This window comes from Oncorhynchus kisutch, linkage group LG23 (assembly GCF_002021735.2).
Source record: "Oncorhynchus kisutch isolate 150728-3 linkage group LG23, Okis_V2, whole genome shotgun sequence".
NCBI classification, from domain to species: domain Eukaryota; kingdom Metazoa; phylum Chordata; class Actinopteri; order Salmoniformes; family Salmonidae; genus Oncorhynchus; species Oncorhynchus kisutch.
Window position 1 is genome coordinate 1,287,769 of NC_034196.2, and position 20,202 is coordinate 1,307,970.

At 43.3% G+C, this 20,202-nt stretch overlaps 1 protein-coding gene across 1 annotated transcript; it reads left to right on the plus strand.

Annotated features, from left to right (window-relative positions):
• Nucleotides 1-2,432: 2,432 nt before the first annotated feature.
• On the plus strand, nucleotides 2,433-4,101 carry b3galt9 (beta-1,3-galactosyltransferase 9). Its single transcript, XM_020457641.2, has 3 exons — nucleotides 2,433-2,438; nucleotides 2,625-3,331; nucleotides 3,647-4,101. The coding sequence occupies exons 1-3, from the start codon at nucleotides 2,433-2,435 to the stop codon at nucleotides 4,029-4,031; spliced, it is 1,098 nt and encodes a 365-aa protein (XP_020313230.1). The 3' UTR covers nucleotides 4,032-4,101.
• The last annotated feature ends 16,101 nt before the right edge of the window (nucleotides 4,102-20,202 follow it).

Consider the following 20,202-nt stretch of genomic DNA (forward strand, 5'->3'; position numbering starts at 1 on the left):
CCTCCAGCTCTTCCTTGGGGCGTCGATATTCTCCTGGCTGTGCCCAGGGTCCTTTACCGTCCAATTCGTCCTCCCATGTCAATTCCTCTTTGCGCAGCTCCTGCTGCCTGTCACCACGCCGCTTGGTCCTGTTGTGGTGGGTGATTCTGTAACGGTTTTCTTCCTGTGAAGGAGAGGAGAACCAAAAATGCAGAGTGGTTATGGTTGAACATCTTTAATAAAGATGATAACGTGAACAATATACATATACAAAACTAAGAAACCGTGGAAAAACCGAAACAGTCCTAACTGGTGCAAAACACAGAGACATGAAACAATCACCCACGAAATACCCAAAGAATATGGCTGCCTAAATATGGTTCCCAATCAGAGACAACGATAAACACCTGCCTCTGATTGAGAACCACTCCAGGCAACCATAGACTTACCTAGAATACTACACTGAACACAACCCAATCAATCTACAAAACCCCTAGACAAAACAAACACATAATCACCCATATCACACCCTGGCCTAACCAACATAATAAAGAAAACACAGAATACTAAGGCCAGGGCATGACAGAGGGATACTACAGTGTGTAGTATAGTATTCTACAGTATACTATAGTAAACTGTAGTATTTCTTCATGTGGGCAAGATTATCTGCTCACCGATTTGACAGCGCCAACGCAGTTACACCTCTGACATCTCCTTATCAAAAGCAATGATATGCTATGGGTTTGCCGGTTATTGCGGGTTAACACTGATCTGATTGAAACCTGGCCTAAATGGGACCCTTTACACTCGTACCCGTATACCATTTAAAATGGCAGATTTGAGCACTGATAAATGGCTAACTTGTAATACAGTAGCTCTACAGTAACATGCTACAGTATACATGATGTCAGAGCTCTGGCGCTGCGATTCACAGTGCTGTAATGGGGTTTTGACTAATAGCTGTTCTGAACTTGAGCACCTTGCGTGACAAGAAGTTAGTCTCAACCCTCCTGCTAATTGGGCAACTTTTGCAAAAAGGTTGTTGTCTGAGTGAGGGAAATGCTGTAAATTAAGAGGACTCTATGTATTTTGAAAGATGAGACATTGAGGATTATAATAAATACCTCTTTGATGTCATATAAGCAAGCCAAACACCCTTGAGACCAAAAGTGCACTTCACATTTCCATATGATGTCATATACATTTTCAACATTTATTATACCTATGTTTTATGTACAGCTACAAGATGACATGGTATCATACCCAGTGTTGTTCTGAACAGAATGAGCCTGTTTGTCTATTGTGAAGAAAATTTGCATTGTGAAAGCCTAACCTTGTAATATCATATTTTATAACTTAGCTGGTCATGTTGGCAATAGAACAAGCTTTCAAATGATGCCCACTTGACCCAGATTGCGATTTATAAATCAAATCAAATCAAAATCAAATCAAATTTATTTGTCACATACACATGGACCGTTTTGAGATTGTGTAAAGAATAACAGTAATTGTGTGATTGCGGAGATACAGGTTCGTGTCCTAAACAAAACAACTACAAGTTGTTGCTTGTGCGAGTTCCTCAATGACACAGCTAAGACAGCTCAAAAAGCAACTTGTATTTGAAGACTTCTTTGAGTCATAAAAGTGTGTGCACACTTTGGAGAGGTGTGTAGCCTCTAGGAAACACCAGTTAGTCCTCTCTTCAAACCCTGTCTTATGTTGCACCTACCACACATTTTCAAGAATATACTTATCATGTTACTGAATGTATCCAGACTACATTTTCAAGGAATATTCTTATCATGTTACTGAATGTATCCAGACTACATTTTCAAGAATATTCTTATCATGTTACTGAATGTATCCAGACTACATTTTCAAGGAATATTCTTATCATGTTACTGAATGTATCCAGAGTATTTTAACATCTTGTGGCAAATCTGGCAAAACGTACAGTAAATGTAAAATGCACATAAAATCAACAGTGTAATGTTTGGATTCAGTCTTGTATCAGGTGAGCTCACCCCAAAATCTCCAAACTGTTCCCTTTCAATTACCACCATGGCTATGAATATGCTTTTCATATTTCTTCTGTAAGGAACATTTCAATTTAGCCCTATCCATATAGGCCAATTACCACAAGTGTAAAGGGTTAAAGGACAGTAAACAATTGGTTTACTTGGTTTGTTTACCTGGGTTGTTGTTTCTCATACAGTGCATTAATCCAGTCTCTCTGCAGGCCATTACTATATGTATGATGGAGGATACTTTCCTTGTGAATAGCCAGCCATCTGACCCTGTGGAAGAGTGTAGTGTTACCCGGTGATAGAGTTACCAGGTGGTGGAAAGACCTCTACAAACTAGATTCATACTAGTCTATTCATTCAGCCAGAGTGACCAAGTTACTCAGGGCTTTACTGTTTCAGAGGAGCAGTTCCTAATGAGCAGACACCATGCAGGTAAGCATATTTAGTTCTCTCAAAGACATTAGCATGAAACTGACCTTTTTTATCTCTAACTGGAAACTCCCAACCATGTCTGTGGATTTTCTAAATGAAGATTAGGAACAGCTGAGCATTGTGATCAGGGTTGTTTTGTGTGTTGATGTGTTACATCAGTAAGTTTGAATCTCTCTCTCTCTGCAGTTCTCTCTGTGCAGGTTGCGTACCCACCAGTGGTGTTTCCTGCTCTTCAATGTGCTTCTGTTCCATGCCCTGTTGTTTGGGGCTGACTTTGTAGAGGAGTACATTCTCCAGCCAACCCCAGGAGTATACACAGATGGAACAGTCCTGGACGTGAGGGAGAGGGCCCGTAAACTAGACCTGAGTGGGACCAGGGGAAATGAGTCCCAGTATTACCCCATTACAAATCCAAATGCCTGCCTGAACAGTGACCTCTTCCTCCTCACCATCGTCTTCAGTTCCCCAAGCAATCACACCCAGAGGAACGCGGTAAGGGCCACATGGGCCAACCAAACGCGGGTCCAGAGTTTCGCCGTGAGAACACTCTTTTTCCTGGGATTGTCTCCCTCCACCGCCACCCAGGAGACTGTTATGACGGAGTCTGGTCGCCATGGCGACATGGTCCAAGGATACGTGAATGACTCCCCTCATGGTCAGGCCGAGAGGGAGGTGTTGGCGTTACGGTGGGTGGTAGCTTTCTGCCCAGTAGCCAGGTTCGTCCTGATCACAGAGGACTCTGTGTTTGTCAACCTCCCTGCATTAGGGGGTTACCTACTGGGGCTAAGAAGGCACCCTGAGGACCTCTACTTGGGGAGGGTGATGCACAAAGACACCCCCGACCGAGACCCCTCCAGTCCCAGCTACTTATCTCCAGCCCTCTATCCAGACAGGTACTGTACCTGGATATACATAGGAGAGTTATTCATCCACTCTTGGAGGGCATTGTAAACCGTAGGAACTTACTTATGGAAACAGAGGAAACTACACATGGAAACAGTAGGACAATACTTTATATTATTAAGAAACAATGTGTTAATTGTACTGAATTTAAAAACGTTTAGTTTTAGTTTAGAAAGAAATAATAATCAGCTTCCATTGTCCTTCAAAAGGCTGAATAACTCCCATGTATCCTGTTTGCTCCTTAATATGCACCCAGGTAGGACCCAAGGTATACTGACAGTGTACATTTTACTGTGCCCTAACAGGTATCTCCCAGACTACTGTGCCAGAACTGCCTCTGTCCTCTCCCAGGATGTGGTCAGGAAGGTGTATGTGGCGTCAGCCGGGGTCCGTGCCGCCCTTCCCGCTGATGTGTTTGTGGGCCTGTGTGCCTGGAAGGCCGGGGTGGTACCCACCCACAGTGCACGCTTCTCCGGGGAGAAACACATTCATTATAATGACTGCTGTTATCGCTACCTGTTCAACACCCCAGGGATGGGGAGTGAGGAGCTTGGGACAGTGTGGGCAGATCTGGGCCAGGAGGATGGAGGATGTTCCCTTCTAGAGACCTACTATGGCCTGGTGGCTTGCAAGGCTCTCACTTATCTGGACAAACTGTCCTTCTTCAACTCAAAGGGACAGGAAGACTGAATCCAAATCCACATGATTATCAGATGTTATTATGAGTGTAGTGAAATGCTTATGCTTCTAGATCTGACAGTGCAGCAGTATCTAACAGGTAATATCTAACAATTCCACAACTAAACCTAATATCTAACTAATTCCACAACAAAACCTAATACGCACAATCTAGTAAAGGAATGGGATAAGTATGTATAAATATTAAATGAGGAACGCTTCTCTCTACCTAAAGCCTGCCTTGGTTAAGAGACAATGGATGAGCAGTGAGAGCGGCTAAGATGCAATAGATACTGTATCCTACACTATATACATATAAGTGTGTCCGTACCTGTGTGTGTAGAAGTTTGAATATGAGTCTCAGTATTGCATTTCAGTTTTTATTTCAGGAAACAATTCTCTACTTTATTTGATCATGTAAATAAGAAGCGGATTAAATATTAATTGAAGTGTTGCAGTTAAAGGGATTTGATTGCAAGAAGCCAGATATTGTTGCTGTGGGGGGAGGTGCTGATCTTGGAATGTAACCATACTTTATAAATTATATATCATCAATGATACTATTTAGGCCTGTATAGCATTTGTGAAGTCATCATCAGCTGTTGTTTCAATCCAACCCAGGGCTCACATATTGTGAATGGATCAGCTTGTCCAAAGAGCCCTAACACAGGCGGGAGGCATGAAGGCGGGACGTCCTCACAGGTCCCCATATCTACTCCCAATCTTTCTCTAGCTCCTCTCCTGGCACACCTACATAGAGGAAGACACAAAGCAATTAGTGGCCCCAGCTGTGTACTAATTGGCTTTGCAGTGAGTACCTATCCCCTGAGGAGGGTGTTGTTGTGCCGTCTACCTCGGCTGGTCACTGAACTCTCACAATATGGTTTCAAGCTTTGGTTGATTATAATTTTAATCTTCAATTTAGTTATTCATATGTCAGATTAACGTATCCATCTCAGGCCAAATTTGATCTAGAGCGGATGGATAAGGGGCCAGAAAATAATTACAAATAATTTGTAGACTGCAAATTGACTGCAAGAAGCCCAAACAGATATAACTTCACTTTATCACAGGTGACAGTTTTAATACTTATCACTGGATCCTGTGTCAAAAGTCTCGTAGATCACGTTTTGCTTAAAAAGCTCTATACAAGCCTCTGACCTACCTCACGGTTAAAATGTTAAAATATGAGACACCAAACACGTTCACAGGGATGGTTAACTCTCGAGGTTCCATCCCGATCTATGTTAATCCATCTTCAGTTTTACTGTCCCCATTTTTGGAATAGCCTACAAAACGCCCTTCATCTTGGCTCTCTGGTGCCTCTAGCGCAGTTTAGGACTTTAATTGTTGAATGAATTTAATGAGAATTGCAACTGCTTGGATTTGTGGTGTTTGAAGCTGTAGTGTTAATTCTGTAATTGTAGTTTATAAAAAAAAAAGTTCAGTCAGTACCTCAGGGTACCATTGTAAATGAGTCCCTGGTCTCAATGGTTTCCCTTGAATAAATACAAGTTAAATAAAAAATAACATTGACTAAAATATAGTAAGTTAAAACTTTGCTTACATTTGTATACGATTACATACAGTACCAGTCAAACATTTAGACACACTGACTTATTCAAGGTTTCTTCTTTATTTTTTATATTTTCTACGTTGTAGAATAATAGTGAAGACATCACAACTATGAAATAACACATATGGAATCATGCACTAACCAAAAAAAGTGTTAAACAAATCCAAATATATTAGCTATTTTAGATTCTTCAAAGTAGCCACCCAAAGTAGCTGTCATTTGCATTGATGACAGCTTTGCACACTCTTGGCATTCTCTCAACCAGCTTCACCTGGAATGCTTTTAAAACAGTCCTGAAGGAGTTCCCACATGATTTGTTTTTTTATTTTTTTATTTCACCTTTATAGGCTAGTTGAGAACAAGTTCTCATTTGCAACTGCGACCTGACCAAGATAAAGCAAAGCAGTGTGACACAGACAACAACACAGAGTTACAGATCAAATCACATTTATTTATATAGCCCTTCGTACATCAGCTGATATCTCAAAGTGCTGTACAGGAACCCAGCTTAAAACCCCAAACAGCAAGCAATGCAGGTGTAGAAGCACGGTGGCTAGGAAAAACTCCCTAGAAAGGCCAACACCTAGGAAGAAACCTAGAGAGGAACCAGAACCATGCCGGGTGGAGATTATAACAGAACATGGCCAAGATGTTCAAATGTTCATAAATGACCAGCATGGTCCAATAATAATAAGGCAGAACAGTTGAAACTGGAGCAGCAGCACGGCCAGGTGGACTGGGGACAGCAAGGAGTCATCATGTCAGGTAGTCCCGAGGCATGGTCCTAGGGCTCAGGTCCTCCGAGAGAGAGAAAGAAAGAGAGAATTAGAGAGAGCACACTTAAATTCACACAGGACACCGAATAGGACAGGAGAAGTACTCCAGATATAACGAACTGACCCTAGCCCCCCGACACATAAACTACTGCAGCATAAATACTGGAGGCTGAAACAGGAGGGGTCAGGAGACACTGTGGCCCCATCCGAGGACACCCCCGGACAGGGCCAAACAGGAAGGATATAACCCCACCCACTTTGCCAAAGCACAGCCCCCACACCACTAGAGGGATCTCTTCAACCACCAACTTACCATCCTGAGACAAGGCTGAGTATAGCCCACAAAGATCTCCGCCACGGCACAACCCAAGGGGGGGGCGCCAACCCAACCCAGACAGGATGATCACATCAGTGACTCAACCCACTCAGGTGACGCACCCCTCCCAGGGACGGTATGAAAAAGCCCCAGTAAGCCAGTGACTCAGCCCCTGTAATAGGGTTAGAGGCAGAGAATCCCAGTGGAAAGAGGGGAACCGGCCAGGCAGAGACAGCAAGGGCAGTTCGTTGCTCCAGAGCCTTTCCATTCACCTTCCCACTCCTGGGCCAGACTACACTCAATCATATGACCCACTGAAGAGATGAGTCTTCAGTAAAGACTTAAAGGTTGAGACCGAGTTTGCGTCTCTGACATGGGTAGGCAGACCGTTCCATAAAAATGGAGCTCTATAGGAGAAAGCCCTGCCTCCAGCTGTTTGCTTAGAAATTCTAGGGACAATTACGAGGCCTGCGTCTTGTAACCGTAGCGTACGTGTAGGTATGTACGGCAGGACCAAATCAGAGAGATAGGTAGGAGCAAGCCCATGTAGTGCTTTGTAGGTTAGCAGTAAAACCTTGAAATCAGCCCTTGCTTTGACAGGAAGCCAGTGTAGGGAGGCTAGCACTGGAGTAATATGATCAAATCTTTTGGTTCTAGTCAGGATTCTAGCAGCCGTATTTAGCACTAACTGAAGTTTATTTAGTGCTTTATCCGGGTAGCCGCAAAGTAGAGCATTGCAGTAGTCTAACCTAGAAGTGACAAAAGCATGGATACATTTTTCTGCATCACTTTTGGACAGAACGTTTCTGATTTTTGCAATGTTACGTAGATGGAAAAAGCTGTCCTTCAAATGGTCTTGATATGTTCTTCAAAAGAGAGATCAGGGTCCAGAGTAACGCCGAGGTCCTTCACAGTTTTATTTGAGACGACTGTACAACCATTAAGATTAATTGTCAGATTCAACAGAAGATCTCTTTGTTTCTTGGAACCTAGAACAAGCATCTCTGTTTTGTCCGAGTTTAAAAGTAGAACGTTTTCAGCCATCCACTTCCTTATGTCTGAAACACATGCTTCTAGCGAGGGAAATTTTGGGGTTTCACCATGTTTCATTGAAATGTACAGCTGTGTGTCATCCGCATAGCAGTGAAAGTTAACATTATGTTTTCGAATGACATCCCCAAGAGGTAAAATATATAGTGAAAACAATAGTGGTCCTAAAACAGAACCTTGAGGAACACCTAAATGTACAGTTGATTTGTCAGAGGACAAATCATTCACAGAGACAAACTGATATCTTTCCGACAGATAAGATCTAAACCAGGACAGAACTTGTCCGTGTAGACCAATTTGGGTTTCCAATCTCTCCAAAAGAATGTGGTGATCGATGGTATCAAAAGCAGCACCAAGGTCTAGGAGCACGAGGACAGATGCAGAGCCTCGGTCTGATGCCATTAAAAGGTCATTTACCACCTTCACAAGTGCAGTCTCAGTGCTATGATGGTCTAAAACCAGACTGAAGCATTTCGTATACATTATTTGTCTTCAGAAAGGCAGTGAGTTGCTGCGCAACAGCCTTTTCTAACATTTTTGAGAGGAATGGAAGATTCGATATAGGCCAATAGTTTTTAAAATATTTTCTGGGTCAAGGTTTGGCTTTTTCAAGAGAGGCTTTATTACTGCCACTTTTAGTGAGTTTGGTACACATCCGGTGGATAGAGAGCCGTTTATTATGTTCAACATAGGAGAGCCAAGCACAGGAAGCAGCTCTTTCAGTAGTTTAGTTGGAATAGGGTCCAGTATGCAGCTTGAAGGTTTAGAGGCCATGATTATTTTCCCCGTTGTGTCAAGAGATATAGTACTAAAACACTTGAGCGTCTCTCTTGATCCTAGGTCCTGGCAGAGTTGTGCAGACTCAGGACAACTGAGCTTTGAAGGAATACGCAGATTTAAGTCTGTAATTTGCTTTCTAATAATCATGATATTTTCCTCAAAGAAGTTCATGGATTTATCCCTGCTAAAGTGAAAGCCATCCTCTCTTGGGAAATGCTGCTTTTTAGTTAGATTTGCGACAGTATCAAAAACGAATTTCGGATTGTTCTTATTTTTATCCTCAATTAAGTTAGAAAAATAGGATGATCGAGCAGCAGTAAGGGCTCTTCGGTACTGCACGGTCTTTCCAAGCTATTCGGAAGACTTCCAGTTTGGTGTGGCGCCATATCCGTTCCAATTTTCTGGAAGCTTGCTTCAGAGCTCGGGTATTTTCTGTGTACCAGGGAGCTAGTTTCTTATGAAAAATGTTTTTAGTTTTTAGGGGTGCAACTGCATCTAGGGTATTGCGCAAGGTTAAATTGAGTTCCTCAGTTAGGTAGTTAACTGATTTTTGTCCTCTGGTGTCCTTGGGTAGACAGAGGGAATCTGGAAGGACATCAAGGAATCTTTGTGTTGTCTGTGAATTTATAGCACGACTTTTGATGTTCCTTGGTTGGGGTCTGAGCAGATTATTTGTTGCAATTGCAAACGTAATAAAATGGTGGTCCGATAGTCCAGGATTATGAGGAAAAACATTAAGATCCACAACATTTATTCCATGGGACAAAACTAGGTCCAGAGTATGACTGTGACAGTGAGTGGGTCCAGAGACATGTTGGACAAAACCCACTGAGTCAATGATGGCTCCGAAAGCCTTTTGGAGTGGGTCTGTGGATTTTCCATGTGAATATTAAAGTCACCAAAGATTAGAATATTATCTGCTATGACTACAAGGTCCGATAGGAATTCAGGGAACTCAATGAGGAACGCTGTATAATGGCCCAGGAGGCCTGTAAACAGTAGCTATAAAAAGTGATTGAGTAGGCTGCATAGATTTCATGACTAGAAGCTCAAAAGACGAAAACATCATTTTTTTTTTGTAAATTGAAATTTGCTATCGTAAATGTTAGCAACACCTCCGCCTTTGCGGGATGCACGGGGGATATGGCCACTAGTGTAGCCAGGAGGTGAGGCCTCATTTAACACAGTAAATTCATCCGGCTTAAGCCATGTTTCAGTCAGGCCAATCACATCAGATATACACAAGCCAGTAACACAATAAACAAGTCAATGAAGAAAAAAGAAAGTATATATACAGTGTGTGCAAAAGGTCTGATGAGGTAGGCAGTAAATAGGCCATAGGAGCGAATAATTACAATTTAGCAGATTAACACTGGAGTGATAAATGAGCAGATGATGATGTGCAAGTAGAGATACTGGTGTGCAAAAGAGCAGAAAAGTAAATAAAATAACAACAGTATGGGGATGAGGTAGATTGGGTGGGTTATTTACAGATGGACTATGAACAGCTGCAGAGAAATTCCTTGTGCAGGCAAATCAGCCATTTCCAAAAACCCTACAGCTCTTTCCAGCATGAATGTAGCAGATGCACACAGCAAGAAGTTCTCGTTTAGATTGATCTTTATATTCATCTGCTAGTATGGCAAAATATGTGGAAGGTGCAGAATGGACTTCATCTTTTATCCTCCACAGTAGCAATGATGCTGCACACTCCAGCAACCCGTTCTGAATTTCGGGGCTCACAAGCACGGCATTGCGAGGTAGCTCATGAAGCCTGTTTTGCATTTCTGAGTCATACTTTGAGATGAAATTGAAGATTTCTAAAAAGTTACCTTTGTTGATTTCCTCTTCGGTTTCTCTATGCCTTCTGAGTGGAATATCCAGCTTTGCACACATTAGAACAATATCTATGACCACTTTAACATATGCATGGTTTCTTTCTATAAAATCCATGAATTTTGGTTCAACACAGTCCCACGACTTCCGAATTGGAGGATTCAAATAGAGCAAGGGCACTATAATGTATTTTGCTATTCTCGTGTTTGCAGCATTTCTTGTGAGTTTCCAGTTTTTAAATCCATCTCTTATAAATCTGAATTCGACATTTGCCCTATTGCCTACAAAACTTACAATAAATTGCATCTTTTGCTTTACTATACTCAGTCCACAGAAACTGTTCATACCACCTTGAAGAGAAGCAGTGTGATTTGCTATTTATCATACTTGAAGGGAACTTTGCTAGCTTTGATTGAAAGGATGGTTCATCAACGGCAGACAAATCTGTCGGTGGACCTACTGCAGGTTCACCCCCACCCGAAGCATCAAGAATGAGAGGAGACGGTGAGGTAGGCAAGCATGCCTGACTCAACGTGGCATTGGCAGTTGTGATGGCAATTGCGGTTGTTTCTATCCTGGCGCCACCTGTTAATGTCTCATTATTGAAGCTATCGGTAGCTTGATCAAAATTATTTTCTGGTACACACTCCTTTTCCTCCAGATATCTTTTTTTCAAAAACCTAGCGATCAACATTTGGTTTGCCATTGCTAGAACTACTAAATTACCTTAGCTGGTGAGTCAATTTGAGTAAACTAGCGTGGTAGAGCTTGCTAGCTTATGCTGTTAGGTTGTTGAGGTAAACCACGGTATGATTTTTTTATTTAAATTAACCAGTAGTCGGAAGCCAGCTTGATTGTCGCAGACAATTTCTTTGTTACATTATAATAAAATGACCCATAGAAAACAAATCTCACATCTTTTAAAAATGTAATAAAATAAAACACCAATTTATATTTCATAATTTTTTGGTAAATGTTTTGGGTAGGTACCCATGACTACACCGCTGCTGTACGCCAATCAGATCTGGGTGTGTGGGGTGAAATACATGTGTCAAATACTCTCAAATATTTGAGGTGCACTTGATTTAGGCTATCTTAATAAACAGTGTGTAGGGTGGGCAGGTTTTTCACCTTTATGACTTTCATTTATTTTATTGTACCAGTCAAGCTAAGCCAATTCATTTGTTTGACCCAGGTCTGATGTCAATGTGTTTATGTGATGGACAGAGTAGCAATTTTCTTTCTATTTTTGTAGGTTTTCATTGAATTCCTTCACCATATGGACAACAATAGAGCAAATTTTGCGTGCTCTATGGAGTCTCGGCCAGGTTACTGTAAAGCACTTTATGATAAATGCTGATAGAAAAAAGCTATACATCAATAAATCAAATGTATTTATATGTCAAATGTTGTAAAAGGATGACCCTACGATGGAGAGGCCATACACATTTAAAGATTTCCTCCTACGGCCACGAAGGTCAGTTCCAGTCTACCAACGAAGGTGACATGGACACACAGACACACACACACGGTAGGGAACAATGTCCACCTGTCCTTTCTCAGGAGCATGTTAATCCATGTGAGACTCAGTTAGGTGTCATGGAAACTACAGGCTTAGGTCATTATGGTATTTGGTTCAAAGGAACTTCAATGTAATCCGTTGTTAGCTAAAAATGGTGTCATTCCCCTAAAACTAACTGCCATTTTGGTATCTACTCTTCTGTCTCCAGCCACAAGTATGTATGGCTGAAGATGGCATTCCTGCCAAAGAATGGTGGTCCGGAGAAGGAGACAACAGGGGGGATGACCAGGGAAGAAGCAGAGATAAGAAGACAGGGACACACACACACACACACACACACACACACACAGATGAGGAGGTGGATAAACAGAATTCTGTTCCTGCCAACAGGGAGTCTGGTTTGGCCTTGTTCTCCGCAAACACCATTCACTCACTCACTTCCCTTCATTTTCACAAATCTGATCTTTTGGTATGTGTTTGGTGTGTGAGTGTGCATGCATGTGTGTGTATGACTCTACACTGAGTGTACAAAACATTATGAACACCTCTTTCCCATGACATAAACTGACCTGGTGAATCCAGGTGAAAGCTATGATCCCTTATTGATGTCACTTATTAAATCCACTTCAATCAGTATAGATGAAGGGGAGGAGACAGGTTAAATAATTATTTTTTTAAGCCTTGAGATAATTGAGACATGGATGTGTGCCATTCAGAGGGTAAATTCAAGTGCCTTTGAACGGGGTATGGTAATAGTTGCCAGACGCACCGTTTTGTGTCAATAACTGCAATGCTGCTGGGTTTTTCACACCCAACAGTTTACCGTGTGTATCAAGAAGGGTCCACCACCCAAGGGACATCCAGCACAACTGTGGGAAGCTTTGGAGTCAACATAGGCCAGCATCCCGGGGTGGTTGCAATTCAATATTAGGAAGGTGTTCTTCATGTTTTGTGCACTCCGTGTATGTGTGTCTGTGTCAATCTGAGTAAGAGAGATAGAGAGAGAGAGAGCAAGATGTGTAACGATGCTCGTCTTCCTCCGACGAGGAGTATGACAGATCGGACCCATGTGCAGCGTGGTAAGTGTTTGTCATTTTTTATGAAAAGACACTGAACACGAAAATACAAAATAACAAAGTGAAAGAACGAAACGAAAACGAAACAGTTCTGTCTGGTGACATAGAAAACAATCACCCACAACTCGAGTGGGAAAAACAGGCTGCCTAAGTATGGTTCTCAATCAGAGACAACGAACGACACCTGCCTCTGATTGAGAACCATACCAGGCCAAATACATAAACACTACATAGAAAAAGGAACATAGACTACCCACCTCAACTCACGCCCTGACCAAACTAACAAAGACATAATAAAGGAACTAAGGTCAGAACGTGACAACATGGCTCGTAGTTTTTCACAAAATACAATAATGCCTAGGTAAGGTGATATTTAGCAGGACAAAGGTTTTTCTCCTGACTGTCCAGTGTCTCTCTCTGTGACTGTATCTTTGAGCGCTCTTTCCTCCTGTGCCTGTGTGTTTCTCAGGGATGGGAGGTCAACGACTCGGCCGACCCTAGCGTCCAGAGGTCCCAGGCGGTCCAGCCCCCGTTGCCAGGGTGGGAGGAGAAGGTGGACAACCTAGGCAGAACCTACTACATCAACCACAACAATAGATCTACACAGTGGAAATGACCCAGGAATGTATACATACATAATGCTATCAGAGCTGCTCTAGGGTCAGGGTTAAGGTTATGGTTAAGGTCAGGGTTGGGGTGAAAGTCAGGGTCAGGGTTAAGATTGTGGTTAGGGTTAGAATGGGAGGATAAGGTAGATAACCTTTGCAGAACTTACTAGCCAAACACATAAACGTTATCTCCTGCTTTCATACACCGTTATCTTTGACACTGTGAACTACCAGATCCTCTCTACCCTCTCAGGGCTGGGTGTTTCAGGCTCTGCATTGTTCAGGATTGCATCCTACCTGACAAGTCGCTCCTACCAGGTGACGTGGAGAGGATCTGTGTCTACACCATGTGGTCTCACAACTGATGCTACCCAGGGCTCTATTCTAGGTCCTCTAGTGTCCCCCATGGCTCAGTACCATGTCCTCTGGCGTCCCTCAGGGCTCAGTAGTAGGTCTTCTGGTGTCCCCCATGGCTCGGTACTAGGTCCTCTCTTGTTTTCTCTAACGTGTGTAAATGTAATTTCTTCTACTCCAGGGATGTTGTTTCAGAGGTGGAGAATTACAATCAACAGCGTGCGAACAACATCCAGGCCCACAGAGGGTTCTGCTCCAGACGACACATCTCTGAGGACCTCGAGAACGAACACGTCGAACCCAGGGACATGGATGTCATGAGTGTTACCTTTGATTTCCGGATGCAGGGTCTGTCTGGACTCAGGGAAGACTGTAGAACACCCTGGAATACTATATACAGTGCCTTGCGAAAGTATTCGGCCCCCTCAGTGAGGATCTCTGAATGATCCAATGTTGACCTAAATGACTAATGATGATAAATACAATCCACCTTGGTGTTGATTCTTCACAAAAAAAACAAAAAAAAATCCTTATGTGAAAAGTTAGCGCTTCTTGGAAGCTTGCAAAATAAAGGAAATTAAAATGAGCTAGATAGCCAGCTATCTATAGTGTCCAAATTTGCCAGTGTTGACCATGTCATTAGCCTGACCATTACCAGAGGTCCCAGTACTTTGATGTATCTTGCCTCTCTGTCTACAGTCATGGGATCCAATCACAGAAGAGAGTCCAGACAACCCGCTTCCAGGCCCCTCCATCATGTTGATACCCACCCCCCATCAGCCGCTCCCCTGCTCCACAAGGAGTTTTCAGAGAAGATCAACCTGAACCTGTCCCTCACCTCGACTCCTGGCCCCAGCCTCCATGTAACCCCGCCTGACATCAACGGAGAGGTGGCCGGACCCAGCCATACCTCTGCTGTGGTGAGAACAGTTTGAATCTAGTGTTAATATAAGGTAATCTAAGGCAGCTGCCGAATATGGGAAATGTGTGGATACTGAGGCTTCACTTTGCTAACTCCCTCACTTTTATTCCTCCATGTCTTCCATGTCCTCTCCCCCTCCTTTCCTCCCCCTCTTTCTCTCTCCCAACCTCCCTCCCCCTGTCTCCCTTTTCTCCCTCTCCCCAGCAGTGTCATCTCTCTTCCAGACTGCGTTCCTCCAGTATGACATATGGGGTCAGTATTCCTCCTCTCCTCTACCTGACTCCTACTCTTTTCTTCCTCTCCTCTTCCTGTCTCTTTTTTTCTTCCGCCTCATTACTTCCTTTTTCAAATCAAATCACATTTTATTTGTCACATGCTTCGTGAACAACTGGTATAGACTAACAGTGAAATGCTTACAGGTCCTTCTCAAACAATGCAGAGCTAAAGATATAGATAAAAAATATGAAATAATGACCTGAGGAATAAATACACAGTGAATAACAATAATGAGGAAAAATAACATGGCTATATACAGGAGGTAATTGAGGTAGCTATGTACATGCACGTAGGTATATATATATCAAGTGGTTAGGCAACAGGAGAGATAAGACTGAGCTCTAGCAGCAGAGTATGTGGAGCAGTAGCAGCAGTGTATGTGATGAGTATGAAAGGGTGTTTGTGTGAGTGTGTGTGGCATCAGTGTACATGTGTGCATATATTATGTATACTATTATATTATTATTATATTATTATGTATAATGTGCGTGTTGGGGTGTCAGTGTGAGGGGATGGGAAGAGTCCAGTGTGTGTGCATAGTCAGTGCAAGAGAGTTAGTAAAAAAGGTCACTGCAGGGAGTCCAGGTAGCCATTTAATGAGCTATTTAGAAGCCTTGTTTGCATCTTATGGCTTGGGGGTAGAAGCTGTTCAGGATCATTGGTGCACTGGTACAGCTTGCTGTGCAATAGCAGAGAACAGTCTATGACTTGGCTGGGTGGCTGGAGTCTTTGACCATTTTTTGGGCCTTCCTCTGACACCGCCTGGTATGGAGTTCCTGGAGGGCAGGGAGCTCGGCCCCAGTGATGTACACTGGAGCCCTCTGAAGCGTCTTGCAGTCGGGTGCCTTGCAGTTGCTGTGCCAAGCGGTGATGCAGCCAGTCAATATGCTCTCAATGGTGCAGCTGTGGAATCTGAGGGCCCATGACAAATGTTTTCATGCTTGTGAATGGGAAGAGGCGCTGTCATGCACTCTTCACACCTCTGTGGGTTTGTGTGGACCATGTTAATTCCTTAGTGATGTGGATACTGAGGAACTTGACGCTCTCGATGTGGATGGGGGCGTACTAGCCTCTCCATTTCCTGTAGTACACAATCAGCTCCTTTGTCTTGCTGATGTTGATGGATGTACTGGCACCACACTGCCAGGTCTATGACCTCCTCCCTATAGGCTGCCTCATCGTCAGTGATCAGTCCTACCATCGTCGTGTGGTCAGCAAACCTGATGATCGTGTTGGAGTCGTGCGAGGTAACGCAGTCATGGGTGAACAAGGAGTACAGGACGGAACTAAGCACACACCCCTGTGGGACTCCTGTATTGATGGTCAGCATGGTGGATGTGTTGTTGCCTACCCTTACCGCCTGGGGGCAGTCAGTCAGAAAGTCCAGGATCCAGTTGCAGAGGGAGGTCCTTAGATTGATGATGAGCTTGGGGGGGATTATGGTGTTGAATGCTGAGCTGTAGTCAATGAACAGCATTCTTACATAGGTATTCCTTTTGTCCAGGTGGGTGAGGGCAGTGTGGAGTGCAATAGAGATTGCGTAATCTGTGGATCTGTTGGGGCAGTACACAAATTGGAGTGGATCCAGGGTATATGGGATGAGGATGTTGATGTGCGCCATGACCAGCCTTTCAAAGCATTTCATGGCTATAGATGTAAGTGCTACGGGGCGTCAGTCATTTAGGCAGGTTACCTTGGGCACGGGAACTATGGTGGTCTGCTTGAAACAAGTTGGTATTACAGACCGGGTCAGGGATAGGTTGAAAATGTCAGTGAAGTAATTTGCCAGCTGGTCAGTGCATGCTCCGAGTAGACGTCCTGGTATTCCGTCTGGCCTGCGGCATCATTAATAAATGCATCGACGACATTGTCCCCACAGTGACAGTAAGTACATACTCAAACCAGAACCTATGGATTATAGGCAACATCTCTTCGCATTATGTTTTCTTACAGAAAGCTGTACCAACCTATCCCTGTACCATTCAAACATGTTCTGCTTTTTGTATAGTTTGATATCGGGGAATTTATGAAACAAACATCTAAAATGGAAATTTATATAAGGTACATATCGTCTCCGCCGTCATTTAAATGACTTTGCAAGAATATATTTTTGCAAAGTCATTTAAATGATGGCCGATTCATAATGTACAAAAATTGTGCTTAAAAAAAAGGCACGCAAGACGGCTGCTATCCACTGTAGCACAAACCATCTACCTTCTATCCATCCTCCTCAGGCCTCTTTTACTGCACACGCATTTATGAAGCTAGTGACGGATGTGGTAAACTTCAATGTTATCGGATAAATCTCTGAACATATTCCAATCTGTGCTAGCGAAACAATCCTGTAGCTTAGCATCAGCTTCGTCGGACCACTTCCGTATTGAGCACGGCACTGGTAAGCAGGAAGCAGGAGAATAGAGTTGTGGCCTGATTTTCCAATGGAAGGACGAGGGAGGGCCTTGAATGCATTTCTGTGAGAGGAATAAAGGTGATCTAGAGTTTTTTCACCGTTTTGTCTCGTTGCATGGGTGACATGCTGGTAAAAAATGATGTAAAACGGATTTCAGTTTCCCTGCGTTAAAATCACCGGCTATGAGAAACGGCACCTCTGAATGTGCATAGTGCCAGCACTAGGTTTGTGGTGGTAAATAGACAGCTAAGTAAACAAATAGATGAAAGACGGCTGCTGTCCACTGCATATACCTTCCTTCCTTCCTTCCCTCCTTCCTTCCTCCTCAGTCCTCTTATCTCACACTCAGGCAGTACCTAGTCTCCTCCTCTCCTCTCACTTTTTCCTCCTCATGCTGCCTTTACTGCACTGCCTTTAGTGCCTTCTTACCACTTCTCCTCCTCCTCTCCTCTATATGCTCACTGATTCTTGCCTTGTGGTGATTCCTTCTGCTGTGTCAGCCCTCTGCTCTGTCCACTGCGTTTCTCTAACAGTGGCAGTAACTCTTAATCAAACATCCCAGACCTGAGTCACAGTAGCCCAGTAGAGCAGGGAGCCAGGGCTTCTAAAGAGAAAAGTATAGGCGCTGATGTCAGCCTTTTCTCTGCTGACTTGAATGAGTGGACAAGTTAAATGAGTGGGTTGCAGGGGTAACAGTAGCATAATTAGACATTTACTGGACTGGAAGTGTTCCATCCAGAAGAGAGATCCAATAACCATGTTGCTGCTTTAGCTGCAGATTGAAACACTTTACTGGGAAGCTGTAGGTTGCAGATCAGGGTTCAAATTGTATTTTTACTTTGAGTGTTTGATATTTTCTGCCAGATGTGCAGGGTTTGCCCTTTTGGCATAACTCCATTGTTTACATTGGGCCAGGCAAGCTCAATTACTGTAAGTGCAATTTAAGTACTTGGATTAAATACTATTTCAACCCAGGTCTGGTGTCAGAGGAAAGATTCAGTCCCCACATTGTGCATATAATGGTTTTGGTTTGACACATTTTCTTTCTCAGTATGTGTAGGTTGATCGTGGTTAGTTATGCAATTATCCCCCTGACCTCAGACGACTATCAATCTACACATATCTTACAATAAGGCTCTTGTCCTTTGGATGGTCCTCCACATGGACAGTGTGTGAGACTTCCTAAGTTATTGCAGAGGGAGAGAAGCCAAATGTTATAAGTCATCATGAACGGCTAGCTCAGCTGTAGGCCTTTTTTTATTTTTTTTTATTTCACCTTTATTTAACCAGGTAGGCTAGTTGAGAACAAGTTCTCATTTGCAACTGCGACCTGGCCAAGATAAAGCATAGCAGTGTGAGCATACAACAAAGAGTTACACATGGAGTAAACAATTAACAAGTCAATAACACAGTAGAAAACAAAGGGGGGGTCTATATACAATGTGTGCAAAAGGCATGAGGAGGTAGGCAAATAATTACAATTTTGCAGATTAACACTGGAGTGATAAAAGATCAGATGGTCATGTACAGGTAGAGATATTGGTGTGCAGAAGAGCAGAAAAGTAAATAAATAAAAACAGTATGGGGATGAGGTAGGTGAAAAGGGTGGACTATTTACCAATAGACTATGTACAGCTGCAGCGATCGGTTAGCTGCTCAGATAGCTGATGTTTGAAGTTGGTGAGGGAGATAAAAGTCTCCAACATCAGCGATTTTTGCAATTCGTTCCAGTCACAGGCAGCAGAGTACTGGAACGAAAGGCGGCCGAATGAGGTGTTGGCTTTAGGGATGATCAGTGAGATACACCTGCTGGAGCGCGTGCTACGGATGGGTGTTGCCATCGTGACCAGTGAGCTGAGATAAGGCGGAGCTTTACCTAGCATAGACTTGTAGATGACCTGGAGCCAGTGGGTCTGGCGACGAATATGTAGCGAGGGCCAGCCGACTAGAGCATACAAGTCGCAGTGGTGGGTGGTATAAGGTGCTTTAGTGACAAAACGGATGGCACTGTGATAGACTGCATCCAGTTTGCTGAGTAGAGTGTTGGAAGCCATTTTGTAGATGCCATCGCCGAAGTCGAGGATCGGTAGGATAGTCAGTTTTACTAGGGTAAGCTTGGCGGCTTGAGTGAAGGAGGCTTTGTTGCGGAATAGAAAGCCGACTCTTGATTTGATTTTCGATTGGAGATGTTTGATATGAGTCTGGAAGGAGAGTTTGCAGTCTAGCCAGACACCTAGGTACTTATAGACATCCACATATTCTAGGTCGGAACCATCCAGGGTGGTGATGCTAGTCGGGCATGCAGGTGCAGGCAGCGACCGGTTGAAAAGCATGCATTTGGTTTTACTAGCGTTTAAGAGCAGTTGGAGGCCACGGAAGGAGTGTTGTATCGCCTAATGTTGTACTATTCTCTGTTTTGCCTGGGTGTAAACCTAGTTGTCGGTGGATTACGTGGCAGCAAAATCTTAAATTTTACCGTAAAGGGGGTGTTGTACAATAGCTCCATAGAAAATAATGCTTAAGGATCAAATATAGACTGCTGTTTGTGTTGATGTTAGTAATGACAAAGGAGTGAAAGTCAGTCAGTCAGTCCCATTGTCCCAAAGTTATGTGGTGGGACTATGCCTTTACCAAGTGGTCCTGGGAACAACACAGCTAGATTTGTCACAGTCACACGATTT